Source organism: Spermophilus citellus (genome assembly GCF_964194105.1).
Source record: "Spermophilus citellus genome assembly, chromosome: 8".
Taxonomy (NCBI): Eukaryota; Metazoa; Chordata; class Mammalia; order Rodentia; family Sciuridae; genus Spermophilus; species Spermophilus citellus.
This window is the reverse complement of record NC_138189.1, coordinates 32388673-32404150: the sequence shown is the minus strand read 5'-3', so window position 1 is coordinate 32404150 and position 15478 is coordinate 32388673. Positions and strand designations below refer to the sequence as shown.

Sequence of the window (15478 nt, the reverse complement as noted above, 5' to 3'; positions counted from 1 at the left end):
GATGAAGACAAAAAAGGGAATATTATAGATCTTATTCAGATGAGGAATGACCTGGGTGTCAGGGGCTTCTCAAGTTAACAGTCCTTGGTAGTATAAAAGACATAGTGAGAAGTGTCTGAAATGTGGTTTTAGAAAACAGAGTAGTGGCAAGAATGAGTTTAGAGAGCAAAGAAATTTGGGGAGCCTAGCCACCTTGTTACTGTGTTCAGAGAAGGCATGGAAGCTAAGGGAGACGATTTTGTGGGGATAAAATAAAATATAAAAAGTAAATAGTAGGGTGCCTGGCAAACAATTGACCAATAAATGTCCAAAACTTTAAAATGTAGCTGGGCACATAAAAATGTAGCTGGGTACATGCCTGTAATCCCATCTGCACGAGAAGTTGAAGCACAGGATCACAAGTTTGAGGCTAGACTGAGCAATTTACCAAGATGCTGTCTCAAAAAGAAAAAAAGAAAAGGAAAGGAAAGGAAAGGAAAAAACTGAGGATATAACTTAATAGTAAAATGCCCCTGGGTTCAATCCCTAGTGCCAAAAAAAATTTTTTTAAATTATTTTTTACAACTAATAGGAGAAATTATCATAGTTATCTTTTATATGGTCAATTTCAAATGGAGCTTTTAGTAATTTCTATGAAAATTGGGAGTCCAACCCTGATAAGGCATTACCTAACATTGTTTTATGGGAACTTAATTTACTGAATGTCTTCCAGTGATGCAGATTTCCTAATCTCAAGGTTGCTAAATAATGTGTTTCTTTGGCATCACAATAGAGTGTATGTCACTTAAATCCTTTTGCTTTTCATGATTCTTTCAGAAGTCTTTTTAAAGCTTTAAACATTCAATTAAAATTTGATGAAAGTACATTAGTAAAAATTTTTACTTACCAATCTCCTGATTTTCTAAACCAACTTATTTCATAGTTTATATACATTTTCACATTCAAATTAATGTTTTTAGCAATATTAACCAAAAGAACAGACTTCCTCTCTGCTACTTTCCCTTATTTATAATTCATGTATAAGTCAGTATCTTTATATATTGAATTATCTATACTCACAGACTCATCTTTGAGTCTTTATTTTAGAAACATCTATTTATGTTCATAAGCCTAACATCCAGTTCACTTCCTGACCCAGAATAGGCACTTGATAAATATACACTGACCTAGTAAAAGTTTATTAGTTTCTTAAAGACTTCCAGATTTCTTTGTTCACCTGTGGAAAAGCAGTGGCACTCAAAACCCAAATGGAGTAATTAAAGCAATGATATAAATACTTAAAAAGCCTTGTTACTCAGATTTCAAATCAAGAGTTCTGGGCTTTTTCTATAACTCTGGACTCTATTCAGCACTAAGAGAAATAAACTTTGGATTAAAATATGGACTGCAGAAGAGTTGACAGGTGTAAGTAAAATGACAACAGAAAAATATGTCAAGTAAGAAGTTGAAGATCAGAAATAGGGAAGATGAAAATAAACAATTATGAACATACATAATTATTTCATCTTAACATTAAGAAAAATTATGCTAGCTTATGTTTAAAGTATGTTTTTTTAAAAGGCAGGTTAAGTTGATAAAAATAATTTGTTACTTGAAGGCACTAAGACTTTATGTTCTAGAAAATTTGTTTTGGTTTCTAAGATTAACATTGTATTTTAACAATATTGTTCTAATGACAGACTTACATTTCATTGCATGTGCTAGCTGTTCATATTGATGTTGAGCAAGAACCTGAAGTTTATCTTCTGAAGTACCTCCTTGAGAGAGATCTTTAAGTAAATCTGTATCTAAATTTTAAAACAAGTAAATACTTTAAAATAAATTACTATTAGGTATTTTTCATATATTGATGTTATTGCACTATTTTTCAATCATTTTGACTATTAATGAAAATTTTCATGGAAAATACTTATTAAAACTAGATAACATTAAAGTATTGACTTAAAAATTTAAAAATTAATTAAGATAATTATGTTCAGTCTTAGTACTATTTTTTCAATAAGAATATTAAAAACATTTTATTGTTTTTCTCCAAGTTTTCTTTGAGAGAATCAACTAAGTAGCTATATAAGTCATTTAGATTCAGAAGAAAGAATTCATTCAATCTGGAGGCTAATGCAGAAAAGAGAAAATAAAATTTATTTTCTAAAATAGAAATTGATGGGCTATCATCAACTAATTTCAATAATTTAGAAATTAAAACAAGTACCTTCGTGTTCATTTAAAATAAATTCTATTGGATTACTAACACCCAGATCTGAACAACGAGGCAACAGCAAAATCACTTTAACTTTCTGTAACCTCTGATCCTTTGATTCAATGTCAGTAAATGTCTCAGGAAGTATTTCAATATCTGGGGGAAAACACAGAAAATTAATGTAATTTAATTAGCTAAAAAATCTAAATGCAATATAGTGGTACTGCTTTATGTATGTATAATATATATAATTTATCTTAAAACCCTTAACCCCATAAAAACTCATTTTATTGCATTAGGACAGAGTATTCTCTGATAATCTCCCAAAGTTAATACAGGAATTTTCTTAATAGATGCTATTTCCACCGCAGAATGATTTTCAAATGTAAAATTAAATTTCTTATTCTGAACTTTAGGTTCAATCTAAAGTAGCATGATAGAGTAGGGGAAATGGGCTTTAGAAACAGACTCAAATTTGACTCCTAGCTGTGTGTCTTAAACTCTCTAAGCCTCCATGTCCTTATTTATGGACTGCAACGGTTTGTGCAAATGGTGAACATCAAGACAAAGTTGGTAAGCTTAGCATGGTGTCTCATATACAGTAAGGATAGTCAATAATATAGGCTATTTTCCCTTTTTCATTTTTACCCTTTATATTCTGTCATCCCTGGGGGGAAAATGGCTGTCAGGAACATTTATGAGGCACAGTCTGAGGTGCTAAACCTACAGAAACAGGCATGAAATACCATCCATACCTCTAGGGACCTTGTATGTAGTTTACGAGCATCTGTCTCTCTAGGTGATAACCATGTGTACCTCTACCTTAAAATCAACCCTCTGTTTGAGGCCATCTTGGGCAACTTAGCAAAGTCCAAAGCAACTTAGGAAGACCCTGTCTCAAAAAATAAAAAGGACTGGAGATGTGGCTTAGTAGTTAAGCACCCCTGGGTTCAAACCCCAGTACCAAAAAACAAAAACAGAAAAACAACCCCCTGAGAAGAGGGCAAGTTTATCAAAGAAATAAGCTCTGATTAACACTGCCAAGAACCACAGGGATAAACAAACACTGGAGAAGAAAAGTCCTCCTCTCCTCGGCTTCAGCCTTGTAGTCTCTAGGACCCGCTAATGGCTGAAGCAGCTGGCAATGGGGAAATGGATAATGCAGAGTACAGTCCCAGTATCACAAAATTCAGGAGGTGAAGAAGTAACTGGCCTAGTTTCTGAACACACTTTTTCTTGGTTCTTCTCTCATGGCTCCCTTTCTGGATCCCTCTTATTTAACTTCCTGATCTCTTAGTATTGGTATGTCTAGGAATTAGCCTTTGGGTTTCTTTTCTTTACTATAGCTTTCTTTACTACAGCTATATAGTGGTCAGGACATTAAATATTATCCACATAATGACAAGTTCTAAATTTATATCTCTAACACAGACTTCTTTCCTGAACTCCAAAAAGGTGTACCTAAAAGCCTGCTTTACATTTCCACTTAATGTTGAACAGACATCTTAAAGCCTAACATGAGGCTGCGGATGTAGCTCAGTGGTAGAGAGTGCTTGCCCAGCATGTGTGAGGCCATGGATTCGAGCCCCAGAACTGCAAAAAGCAAACAAGCCAACAAAAAGCTAACACGACTGAAAGCCTTAGTGGATCCTGACTCTTCCCTTCTCTCACATCCCATATCCAATCCAATAAAGTGACTTCAAGATATATTTAGTCTGTCATTTCTCACAACCTCTGGCATTATCACCCAGGTAGAAGTCAATATCTTTACACACCTGCCCCCTTTTTTCTTCTTCTGATATTTATTGAGCACATGTTGTGTAAACAGCAATATTAAGTAGGTGCTGGCCACCTACAATTTTCATTACCTTGGCAATAGATGCTTCCCTCTCTTATATGCATGCCTATGAGCAATGGAGAGGGCTGAGACATGAACAACATGCATGGTTTGAAAGGAAAAACAGAAATGCAGAATAAAGAAATAAGCTTTGTTTAGGAGGCCAGCAGATTCATATTTCAAATTCTAACTCTTATCCCCAAATCTGCTAATTCTGAACTTTTCACACCTGCACTTTTAAAAATTGCCTAACTAATCTCTCCACTAATACCTTTTACCCTAAACTATTTTCCAAAGAGTAACCAAATACTGGTAAGCATGTCACTCTTCTGCTTGAAATCCACTAATGAATTCCCATCTCATTCAAGGTCAAGTCCTTCAGCATAGAATGCCCTATTTTTGTTCCCAGATATACCCTGTGACCTCATCATACTCTTTACTCAGTCTGCTCCATCCCTATCATTTCCTTACTGTTCCTGGAACATGCTAAACATGCTACAACCTCAAAGCTTTTATTCTTACTATTCCTCTGCTTTGAATGCTCTTCCCACATATATCCCTCAATTTCCTCAGGTCTCCAACAGTTCATTGAAGTCTCCTGTCAAATACCCTTTATCAGAAAGGCCTTTCCTAATCACCATCTGTAAAAAAAAAACAAAAAAATGAAAAAGAATAACCTCTTTACAACACTCTCTATCCCCTTAACCTATTGTTTCTTCATGGTTCCCCCCACCCCATCTTTCTCATACTATAATGTAAGCTTCATATAAAAGCCGAATTTGTTTCATTGCTGTATCCCCAAAAATATACTAGTGCCTGATAGTTAATAACATGCATCAATAACATTTGTTAAATGAATAAATCATTAAAATTTCTTGATATACATTTCCTTTTATTAATACTACTCTACCTCATCCCATTAATATTCTGTCTTAAAAATTCCTAGCCAAGCGCAGTGGCACATGCCTGTAATCCCAGAGGCTTGGGAGGCTGAGGTAGGAGGAGCTGAATTCAAAACCAGCCTCAGCAATGGAGAGGTGCTAAGCAATTCAGTAATACCCTATCTCTAAATAAAATACAAAATAGGGCTGGGGATGTGGCGCAGTGGCCAAGTGCCGCTGAGTTCAATCCCTGGTGCCTGCCCCCCGCCAAAAAAACATTCTCTACTGGTTAGAAGATCAATATTATGAGATTCTCCCATGACATCATTTGTGGTAACAATTTATTCTGTATAGAATTCTATTGTGTAGATATTTAGGTTGTTTGTAGTTTGAGGCTTCAAAAATAGTGTGCTATATTTTGGATGTGATGTGTTCCCCAAGCACTCATGTATTAGAAGCCTAGTCTCAGTGTTCTAGTAATTAAGCGGCAGTAGAACCTTTGAGAGGTGAGGCTAAGTGAGAGGTAATTAGATCACTGAAAATGCTGCCCTCAGAAGGAATTAACAAGGGTCTTGTTGAGTGAGTTAGCCCCTTTTCAGGGAGCTGACTTAACTCTACGGGGTCTCATTATACTCTATAAGGGCACTAATCCTACTCTAGGACTCATCACCTCTCAAAGTCCCCATCTCCTAAGATATCACCTGGGGAGTTTGAATTTTGGGGGAAAACAAATAAACTTACAGCATATGTTTGCCATATATTCTTACTAGAGTTCACATGTCTTCTTGAATCTATGGCTTAAAGTTTTTCATTCATTTTGGAAAATTCCCAACCTGAAAAACAAATAATTGTTTCTTCCCAATTCCTCTTCTCTCTTCCTGAGATTCCAATTATAACACACATGCTATCAATGGATCACTGAGTCTCCTGAGTCTCTTTCATATTATTCAAACTTCTGTGCCCCTGTGCTTTAGTCTGAATATTTCTTTCTAGCCATCAGTTTACTTCTTTTTGTTTAGCTTTAATAATTTACTGTTAAGCCCATCCAGTCCTTCTTCCTCTTTTTCCCCCTTTTTATTTGGTACTGGAGATCAAACATGCTCTACCCCTGAGCTATATCCCACTTATTTTTTAATTTCATATTTTTCCATTTTAGAATCTTCTTTCGCTTTGTGGGAGGAGCAGCGCTGGGGCACTTTACCACTGAGTTATATCCCCAGCCCTTTTTATTTATTTATTTTTATTTTGAGACTAGGATCTCTCTAGGCTTTGAACTTGCAATCCTACCTCAGTGTCCTAAGTACCTGGGAGTACAGGTATGTTCACCACATCTGTCTTGGTTCCATTTAAAAAATAATAATAATAATTATTATTATTATTATTATTATAGTTTCCATGTCTCTGCTGAAATCTAAAGCTTGCTATTCAATTCCTTCAACACATTAATCATAAATTACTTTGAAGTCCACATCTGATATACTCAGTATGTGGATCCTGTGTGGGTCTGATTCTATTGTAGTATCTTCTATTTATTTGAATCATATCTATCACTTCTTGGTATTTTGGCTAAGATCAAATGTAGAATCTGTTATTAGGTTAATATTTGAGTCATTACTTTTCTTATTTTTTATCTATTTATTCAACTGAGTACCAGACATTGCATTTGGAAAAATTTAGGAGATAACTGGAAACTCAGGATGATGTTATTTTCTTCCAGAGAGAATTTACTTTTGCTTTTGGCAGGCAAAGAATGGGCTAGTTAAACCTAGGCACTTGCAGTCCTAGATCACCTTGTCCAATTGGGAATTACGATAACTGGAATCTGGGCTCCATGATCATTATCCTGTGCTCTAAGAAAAATCGTCGGTATTTATCAGGTTACTTCTTTTGGTCAAGCTCTGAATTCTACCTTTTGCCTTCCTGGCCTTGTGACTCTATCACAGTTTTGCTCACTTTTTCAGTTTCACTGAACCCATAATAAAATGTGATCTTTAGTATACACAATTGAGTGGAAATATTCTTAAAAAACAGGAATCCTAAAAGATTTGGTTTTTAGACCTTCATATTATCTTTGTCAATTAAGTCTTATGTGAATATATTCTGATTTATTAAATGATGAGCCCCATCTACATGAACCAAATATTTGGGTCTCAAATTATGTTCACAACTAAATATCAAACACTGTTCCAAAGGACCAAGATATTAATTACTTTAACCTACAGTTGTTAAATCAACATTAAAAAATAGGGCTGGGGCTGGGGATGTGGCTCAAGCTGTAGCACGCTCGCCTGGCATGCGTGCGGCCCGGGTTCAATCCTCAGCACCACATACAAACAAAGATGTTGTGTTTGCTGAAAACTAAAAAATAAATATTAAAATTCTCTCTCTCTCTCTCTCTCTCTCTCTCTCTCTCTCTCTCTAAAAAAAAAAAAAAATAGGGCTGTGGCTGCGGCTCAGTGGTAGAGCGATTGCCTTGCACATACGAGAACTGGGTTCGATCCTCAGCACCACATAAAAATAAATAAGTGAAATAAAGGTATTGTGTCCAATTACAACTAAAAAATAAATACCTTTAAAAAACATTAAAAAATAACAGCTGATGCAATATAGATGAGTGAGAATTTTAAGAGTATAGAGTATGGAGATTTTACATTACAAAAAATAAATTAATTCGAACATTTTTAATGTCTTTAAAATCCTGTAGAACAATAATCACCAAACAATACACATTTGTACGTACTTTTACATCCCATTTTTTTGAAAAGGTTGTTTAAGTCAGGATCCTTCTCTTGTGAGTTTACTCCACAAACAAATATTTTTGAATTATTATCATTTGTTAGGACTGACATATGGGCAACTGTGTACCATGAACCTGTGTTGACCATTAAGACGTCATCATCCAAATTTATTAAAGACTTTACAGAATGAACAGCAAGACTTCGAGATTTATCCTACAAAATAATAGTATGATGAGAATTTCAAAGAGTATGACTGAAATATAAGCTGACTTCTTTTTGTTTTAGATAAAAGAAAATACTTAGTAGGAATATTGAAGAGCTACCTCGTCCTTTTTAGATTAAAATATCATTATATATGTCTAAATAAAAAGTTAACAAATATATCTGATAAATATATTTATAACAAAGACCTTAAATTCATTTAGCCTAAGTAATGACTATCATTTGATTTTTTTGTATAAAAGACAATGCTAAAATCTCTAAAATATAATTAATAGATTAGAAATGTCTTGTCTTAGCTCCCATTCTTACCACTTCATGAAAACACATTCTCTGGTTATTGCCATTTTTTCTTCCCCATTATATTGTCACCTAAACTACTACTAGCTCACAGAGATTAAAATTATGAAGTTTGAAAATATTATGAAATATTACGATTTGATGAACTAGCTTCTGCTGTTGACCTCAGGTTTTTTTTTGTTTTGTTTTGTTTTTGTTTTGTTTTTTAAAGAGAGTGAGAGAGTGAGAGAGGAGAGAGAGAGAGAGAGAGAGAGAGAGAGAGAGAGAGAGAGAGAGAGAGAGAGAATAGAGAGAATTTTTAATATTTATTTTTTAGTTCTCCGCGGACACAACATCTTTGTTGGTATGTGGTGCTGAGGATCGAACCCGGGCCGCACGCACGCCAGGCGAGCACGCTACCGCTTGAGCCACATCCCCAGCCCGACCTCAGGTTTTTTGTTTGTTCATTTTTGTGGTGCTGGGGAATGTAACCCAGGGCCTTATGCATGCGAGGCAAGTGCTCTACCAACTGAGCTAAATCCCCAGTCCTTGGCCTTAATTCTTGATAAGGAGATTCTGCCCAGGAATTCACCTTAGAAGTCTAATTTGAGTCAAGAATTGGAGTCGAAGAATATAAAAATGAATTTCACCTAATTATTTCATTTCATTGAAACCACAGTATACCTCACATTCTCTGCCTGTATTCATATCAATTATGTACCTCTTACAAATCAAATCTATGACACTAAATTAAAGAGAGCACAACATGATACATGATTTGTTTTTTATATGCAGGATGGCCTAATATTTTCCCCAGAATTGGAAGAAAGAAAAGATCTCATTGTAGCTTTTCTCAAATCTTTTCTTAGAAGAAGAAAAAAAGAAAAAAGCTTCTTTCAAATCTTAGAAGAAAAAAAAAGTGCATCTTTCAGTTGTCAGTAATCTCATTTATGAGTCTTGAGAGGAGAATACGTTCTTTACAACTTCATGTGAGACTAAGATGACAAACATAATAGGAACACTGACTATGGAGTTATTAATTTTATTCAAGGTGACAATGAGGCCTTATAACCTCCCTGGTAATCTATAAAAAATATAAACAGTAAGGTATTATTTTTAGGTAGAGATATTCTTTGACTAAGTATCATTGTTGAAAATTACAATGAAAGTAAATAATACTTTACCTGAAAAATAAGTTTATAATCTTTGAAAAGATCTATATTTATAAGATCTTTTTTTAGATGAGATGGAAATATTAAGACATCATAGCAATGTTGGTCCACAGCAAAGACTTTATCATCAATATGACATACAGATTTGACTTCATTATAGCCTCTTTTCTTCAAATTAATAAAAACTTCTTCAGGACTGTAAGTATACAACATTAAGATATATTTAACATTAATACTTTTTTTCAGCAACAAAGAAAAATATTACTACATATATTGCATCTAGTAAAACTCACAATTTTAACCAATAATAAGCTAAAAGATAATTAGAAAACAAAAGTTAACATATTTATATAATCACCTTTGGTAATTTGGTGATAAGCTCTGGAATTAAACTATGATTCTCTAATCATTCCCCTGGATGTACCCCTTCACCCTTAAAAAGGTAATATTTCTTACCATAATTTAAAAAAAATTTTTTTTAGTTGTAGATGGACACAGTATCTTTATTTATTTTTATGTGGTGCTGAGGATCGAACCCAGTGCCTCACACACGAGAGGCAGGCGCTCTACCATTGAGCTACGACCCCAGCCCCTTATCACATTTTTTTAAAAGGTTGGCGACTTGAAGTATGAATAAAGAATTTGATTAAAACTCTTACCTGATTTTACAAGTATTTATCCAAGCATAAAGTGGCAGAGTAGAGGCCCTTAGTTCCTGTTTCCTAACTATTTCTGGCAGAATATGATAAATTGAAAGGGCATCATGTTTGATTCGACATCTTGCCAATGCTGCAGCCAATTTTGTCTTAAAACTAGAAACAGAAAATCAATTTTTGTTGACCACTGCATTTGAGACAAGACTATCCATTCCCCATTAGAAATATTAACAAATTACTTTCAGAACTTTAACCAATTCATCTATAATTTCACTTCAAATGGTTAAAGTCTAAAATAAAAATTTGTCAAGTGTGATAATAGAAATACAATAATCTTTTTCCTTTTTCTGTTTTTGCTGCCCCTGTATAGTTGTGCATTCCTCGAATATTTATATCTATTGTTAGTTGAAAAACAAATATTATTTAGTGAAAAGGATGTAGAGTCAGAAAAATCTGAAGTTAAATCCAGGTTTTATCACTTAACAGCTATGTGACCTCAGGAATGTTACCTGATATTCAGGAATATTACCTAATCTTCTTTGGCCTTAGTTTTCTTATCTGAAAGGATGGTCAACTTACTTCACTATTAATATAGTCATTACCAACCAAGTGTACAAAATATTTAGCACAGTGCCTAGCCCATAGCAAGCACTTGCTAGAGATTAGTTGTTATTATCATAGATGGCAATAATATAATCTTGAGAAGAGTAAAGAAATTTTATGAATCTGTATCAAATCCTGTCCAGTTCTGAATATCACATGCCTCAAAATTCCAAATAACGGAAAAGAAAAACAAGAACTGGTTAATATCACCATGAAGACCCAATAAATGTTTCATAAATGAGAACACATATTCCTAGCACTTTCATGGTAGGACTCTAACCAAAATTAACCTCAACTATAACCTTGAAGAAATGAGGAAGAGATGTCACAGTTGTCATGAACTTGATGTGTGGTACAGAAAGAAATGGACATTCTCAAGAATTGGTGTCAGGTCCAGCTAATTTGCTTCAGAGACTGGGAGGCAGGACAAGGGTAGTAAGTGAGGAGCTCAGTTTTATTTCAGCACCAACTGTTAAATACTACTTTATTTTCCTTATGGCTGCACTCTCCCTTATTTAAACTTCATATATCTCAACAGCACGAGAACTTCTCACCCATAAAAGTATTTATGTGAGAATGCATGTGTAGTTATGAGAAAAAGAACATGGGGCACTTAGGGAGAACAGGAAGGGTCATCAACCGTTAAACCTTTTAGGCTACAATAAAATAGACTTGTCTAGTCCTATGTCTAAATGTCACAGTAGGGGACCTAAAAAATGACATAGTACATTAATACACATCAAAGAATAAACTAATATAAAGAAAGTGAGTTACAAGGTTGGAGGGAAGGGAGGGGGCATGGGGTTATTAATGATGGTGGAATGTGATGATCATTATTATCCAAAGTACAGGTATGAAGATATGAATTGGTGTGAATATACTATGTATACAACCAGAGATATGAAAAATTGTGTTCTATATGTGTAATAAGAATTATAATGCATTCCACTATCATATATAAATTAAAATTTTTTAAAAAAGAAAGTAAGTTACTATTCTATATTGCACACCATGAAATGTTTGATTACAGAGTATTTTTGATAAAACAATATTTCTAAATACCTACTTAGTTCAAATTTACAATAATAAATGCTATTAATTCAATTTGTGTGTTATCACAGAGTTGCCCATATTCCTCTTTTACCAGTATCCCTATGCATACAGAGTCAGAGCTTCATTTCTAAATGTTAAATTATAATTATATAATTCTTGTTTAAATCTTAAATCCATTAGCTACAGAACAGAAAGTACTTGTCATGGTAAATGAGGATAATATAATAATAATAACATATAATAAGAATAACCTTAATAATAGTGTTATAACTTTAACCAACTCTTCGAGGGGGCGAGGGGGCAAGGGGGTAGGAATGAAGGTGAAAGGAGTTAGACATCATTACCCTAAGTAACATGTATGAAGACACAAATGGTGTGAAAACACTTTGAGTACAACCAATGGCTTGAAAAATTGTGCTCTACATGTGTAATATGAAATAAACTGCATTCCGCCATCATGTAAAACAAATTAGAATAAATAAATAATTTAATAAAGGGGAAAAATAGGCTCCTCCTGCTGAAACCTTATCCCAGCCTTTGGTATACTCCCCCTTAAAGAACCAGGGCCTTTTTTTCGTTGTTCAGTTCCAGCTCCTATCAGGGCCAGAAGACCCATCAGACACTCCTCTTTTTATATCTAATTTCTGGCTTTGTCTTTATTTCTTACTATTATTTCAGACTTTTTACTTTTCCAGGCGGCTCACACCTCCTGAGCAGGAACCTGCTCTGTCAGGGTGCTGCTCACCCTGATAACACAGGCATCTGTTTCAGAATCTTCACTAAGTAAGTGAAATAGGTAAAGAGTTTCCAAAGAAGGACTGGAATATGAGAGATAAAACCCATAAGCAGTGTTTAAGAGGCATTATAGGCAATTATAGGAAAAATAAGAAAATGAATATAATTGAGCAAATATGATTTATCTGCATGGTTGTTTTAATACCCATAAGTCATTTGATATAATTTACCTTACTGTTCAACAGTATAGAAGAAAAAATATCAATGGTTATTTTTTTTTTTTAATTTCCTGCATTGCAGTTTGGAAAGTACCCCAGGTATGAAGCCAAGATTATTCTAAGGCTCAATTCATTTGTTTTTGTCATCTCAGGATCAAGTTTCCAGGCTGTTTCTTGTGTAATATCCAAAACTTTTACCTAATATATTTTATCCAGTTTTCTAGTTGCTTACAGTGGGCGGAAAAGTCTGATTCAGGATACTCTATCATGATCATATAATTACATTTTTAAAATATCACCCTACCTGCCATGTGGAATGGATTGTGATAAAGTAATAGTAATAGTAGTAGTAAATAGTTATAGGCAGGAAAACCTATGAGGAAGCTGTCATAATAGTCTAAGTGATAGATTTTGGTGGCATCGTTTTGGAAAGAGAAGTAAGTGAACAGATTCAACATTTTTGAACTTGAGTTGCAGGACTTCATGCATTAGATATGGTAGGGCCAATGGAAGGGAGGAAAGGAGAATCAAGGATGATAGCTAGGTTGATGGTAACTTCATTGTAACATAGAAGATTTCAGGCTGAATAGTTTGGAGAGGATGGAGTCACTAGATCCTTCCCCACTGCCACTCTATTCTTCTGTTGCCTATTTCACCCCAATTCCAGCCCATGAAAGTTCAACAAATTATTTGGCAGAAGAAGAGTTTAAGCAGGTGGGAAGGCATAGGGAGCAAGAAGCAGCAGTATCTCTCTCTCTCTCTTTTTCATGAGCTATAATTTTTTATTAGCGCTTCATAGCTAAACACAGTAGTTAGATTCTTTCCAACAAACTCACACATGCATGGAAATCTATTTCAGTTCATGATCTCCTCCTCTTCCTGGCCCTTTTCCCTCCCATCCTCCTCCCCTTCTCCCTTTCTCCTTAATTTATCATATAGTACTAAAAATCCCAGCAGCTCAGAAAGCTAAGACAGGAAGATTGTGATCAAAGTCAGCATCAGCAAAAGTGAGGTGCTAAGCAACTCAGTGAGACTCTGTCTCTTAATAAAATACAAAATAGAGCTGGGGATGTGGTTCGGTGGGCAAGTGCCTCTGAGTTCAGTCCCTGGTACCCAAAAATAAAAATGAATTTTATACAAGGAATGAGTTCTTAAAGACCTTTGTGTATGTCAAAAAATGATGATAGGTGTCATCTTAAATTGCATCTCTGAAGCTGTGAATAAATGAAGAAAAGGTACAATTTGGTATAGAGAAGTATTAGTGTGAAAAAACACAAGGATCCCTGGGAGAGACAACAACAAACACAATTTTCCTAAGGAGGAAATCATTCTCATTCAATTTCTCAATAATTATTTCTTCTAACACCTTTTAAAATGAACCTTTATCCTATCACTAGATATATACTAAAATATACTTTGAAGTTTGCGTGATTCTACTTCCCAACAGTACCCACCCTAGAACCCCAGAAGATCTTCAGAGGTTGGCACCTACATATTGTTTGCAGTTGGGAATTGGCTATGGAGGATTGGTCCAAAAGAAGGCACCTGACCCATATTGAGCCAATCAAAATTCCTCTCATGGGAATTTAGATTGGTAAATTTGTTGTTGTATTTGTTTTACCATGCTAGGGATTTAACCTAGGGCCTCATGCATCCTAGGCAAGTGCTCTGAGCCATACCCCAGCCCTACTCATGGGATTTAGAATTGGGATATAGAAATGGTAAGTATGTCTCCACTAAGAAACTAGCATAAGACTATCACATATAAGTTCAGGTATGGGGGTAAAACAGTAGGGGACTTTTCTGCATAGACCAGAGAAGCAGAGAAGACAAAGGTGCAGAAAAAAAGAGAATGAAGCAGATACTAGGAAACAAGAGACAAAAAGATAAAGAGACAAAGAAGCAGCTGGATACAGTGGCGTATACCTGTAATCCCAGCAGGAGGCTGAGGCAGGAGGGTAACAAGTTCAAAGCCAGCCTCAGCAATTTAGTGAGGCCCTAAGCAATTTAGTGAGACCAGTCTCTAAATAAAAAATTTAAAAAGAGCTGGGGTTGTGGTTAAGCACACACAGGTTCAATCCTGATTTTTTTTTTTAAAAAAAAAAAGCAAAAATAAAGTCCTAACATCTTTCCAGTTCCTGACTTCAGTCTCTTCCTGAGTCTTTGAATTCTATCTGTAAGAACACAATTCAAGGGACTGGGGTTGTGGCTCAGAGGTGGAGCACTCACTCACACATGCGAGGTCCTGGGTTCAATCCTCAGCACCACATAAAAATAAATAAAAATAAGGGTATTGTGTCCAACTACCACTAAAAAATAATATTAAAAAAAGAACACGATCCAAGTATCTATAAGAACATTTTCCATTTTCCCTCAAGCTAACTGAAGGTGGTTTCTATTACTTGAAAGCTAGAACTCTGAATTAAAATACTGTAACTCTTTGTATGTATATTTTTCCCATCACTGCTCTACTAGTCTCAGTAATTCAATTACAAAATACTGCATATAATGAATGGAGCATAATAATAATATAATGGGACTGATTAATTTTGGGGAAAACCCACTGTGCTGACACCAATGTAATCTACCAGACCAGAGGAGGGCAGTGAGTATTATGGGGAAAGGGAGAAAACTGGGAAATTAGGAATCCCTACACAGTCACACAATCTGATTCCTCTGGCCTACCAAGACATCCCCTTGGCCTGTCCAACTCCTACCTGCCTCACTAGCTTCCTCAGCTAAAGTCTACTATTGATGAAATCAGTCTGGTCTTTCTTACTTGGCTAGAGCCTGTGGCTTTCCTAGCTAACTCAGCCTAACCTCAGCTCTCATTAGCTCCTCTGAGACTGTCAAGATAGCCAGGAAAGTGTCCTAAAAAGAACAAATGAAT

General features: G+C 35.0%; 1 protein-coding gene across 2 annotated transcripts in view; it reads right to left on the bottom strand.

Annotated features, from left to right (window-relative positions):
* The window catches only part of NSUN7 (NOP2/Sun RNA methyltransferase family member 7), a gene marked incomplete at both ends in the record, with an annotated part of 35148 nt that overhangs the window by 12669 nt on the left and 7001 nt on the right, over window positions 1-15478 (bottom strand). For both annotated transcript variants that reach the window (XM_081304552.1, XM_081304553.1), the window contains 5 exons: window positions 1686-1787; window positions 2210-2353; window positions 7656-7866; window positions 9336-9519; window positions 9983-10135. In XM_081304552.1, the coding sequence (XP_081160678.1) occupies window positions 1686-1787; window positions 2210-2353; window positions 7656-7866; window positions 9336-9519; window positions 9983-10135 (794 nt within the window). The remainder of the gene's footprint in view (window positions 1-1685; window positions 1788-2209; window positions 2354-7655; window positions 7867-9335; window positions 9520-9982; window positions 10136-15478) is intronic.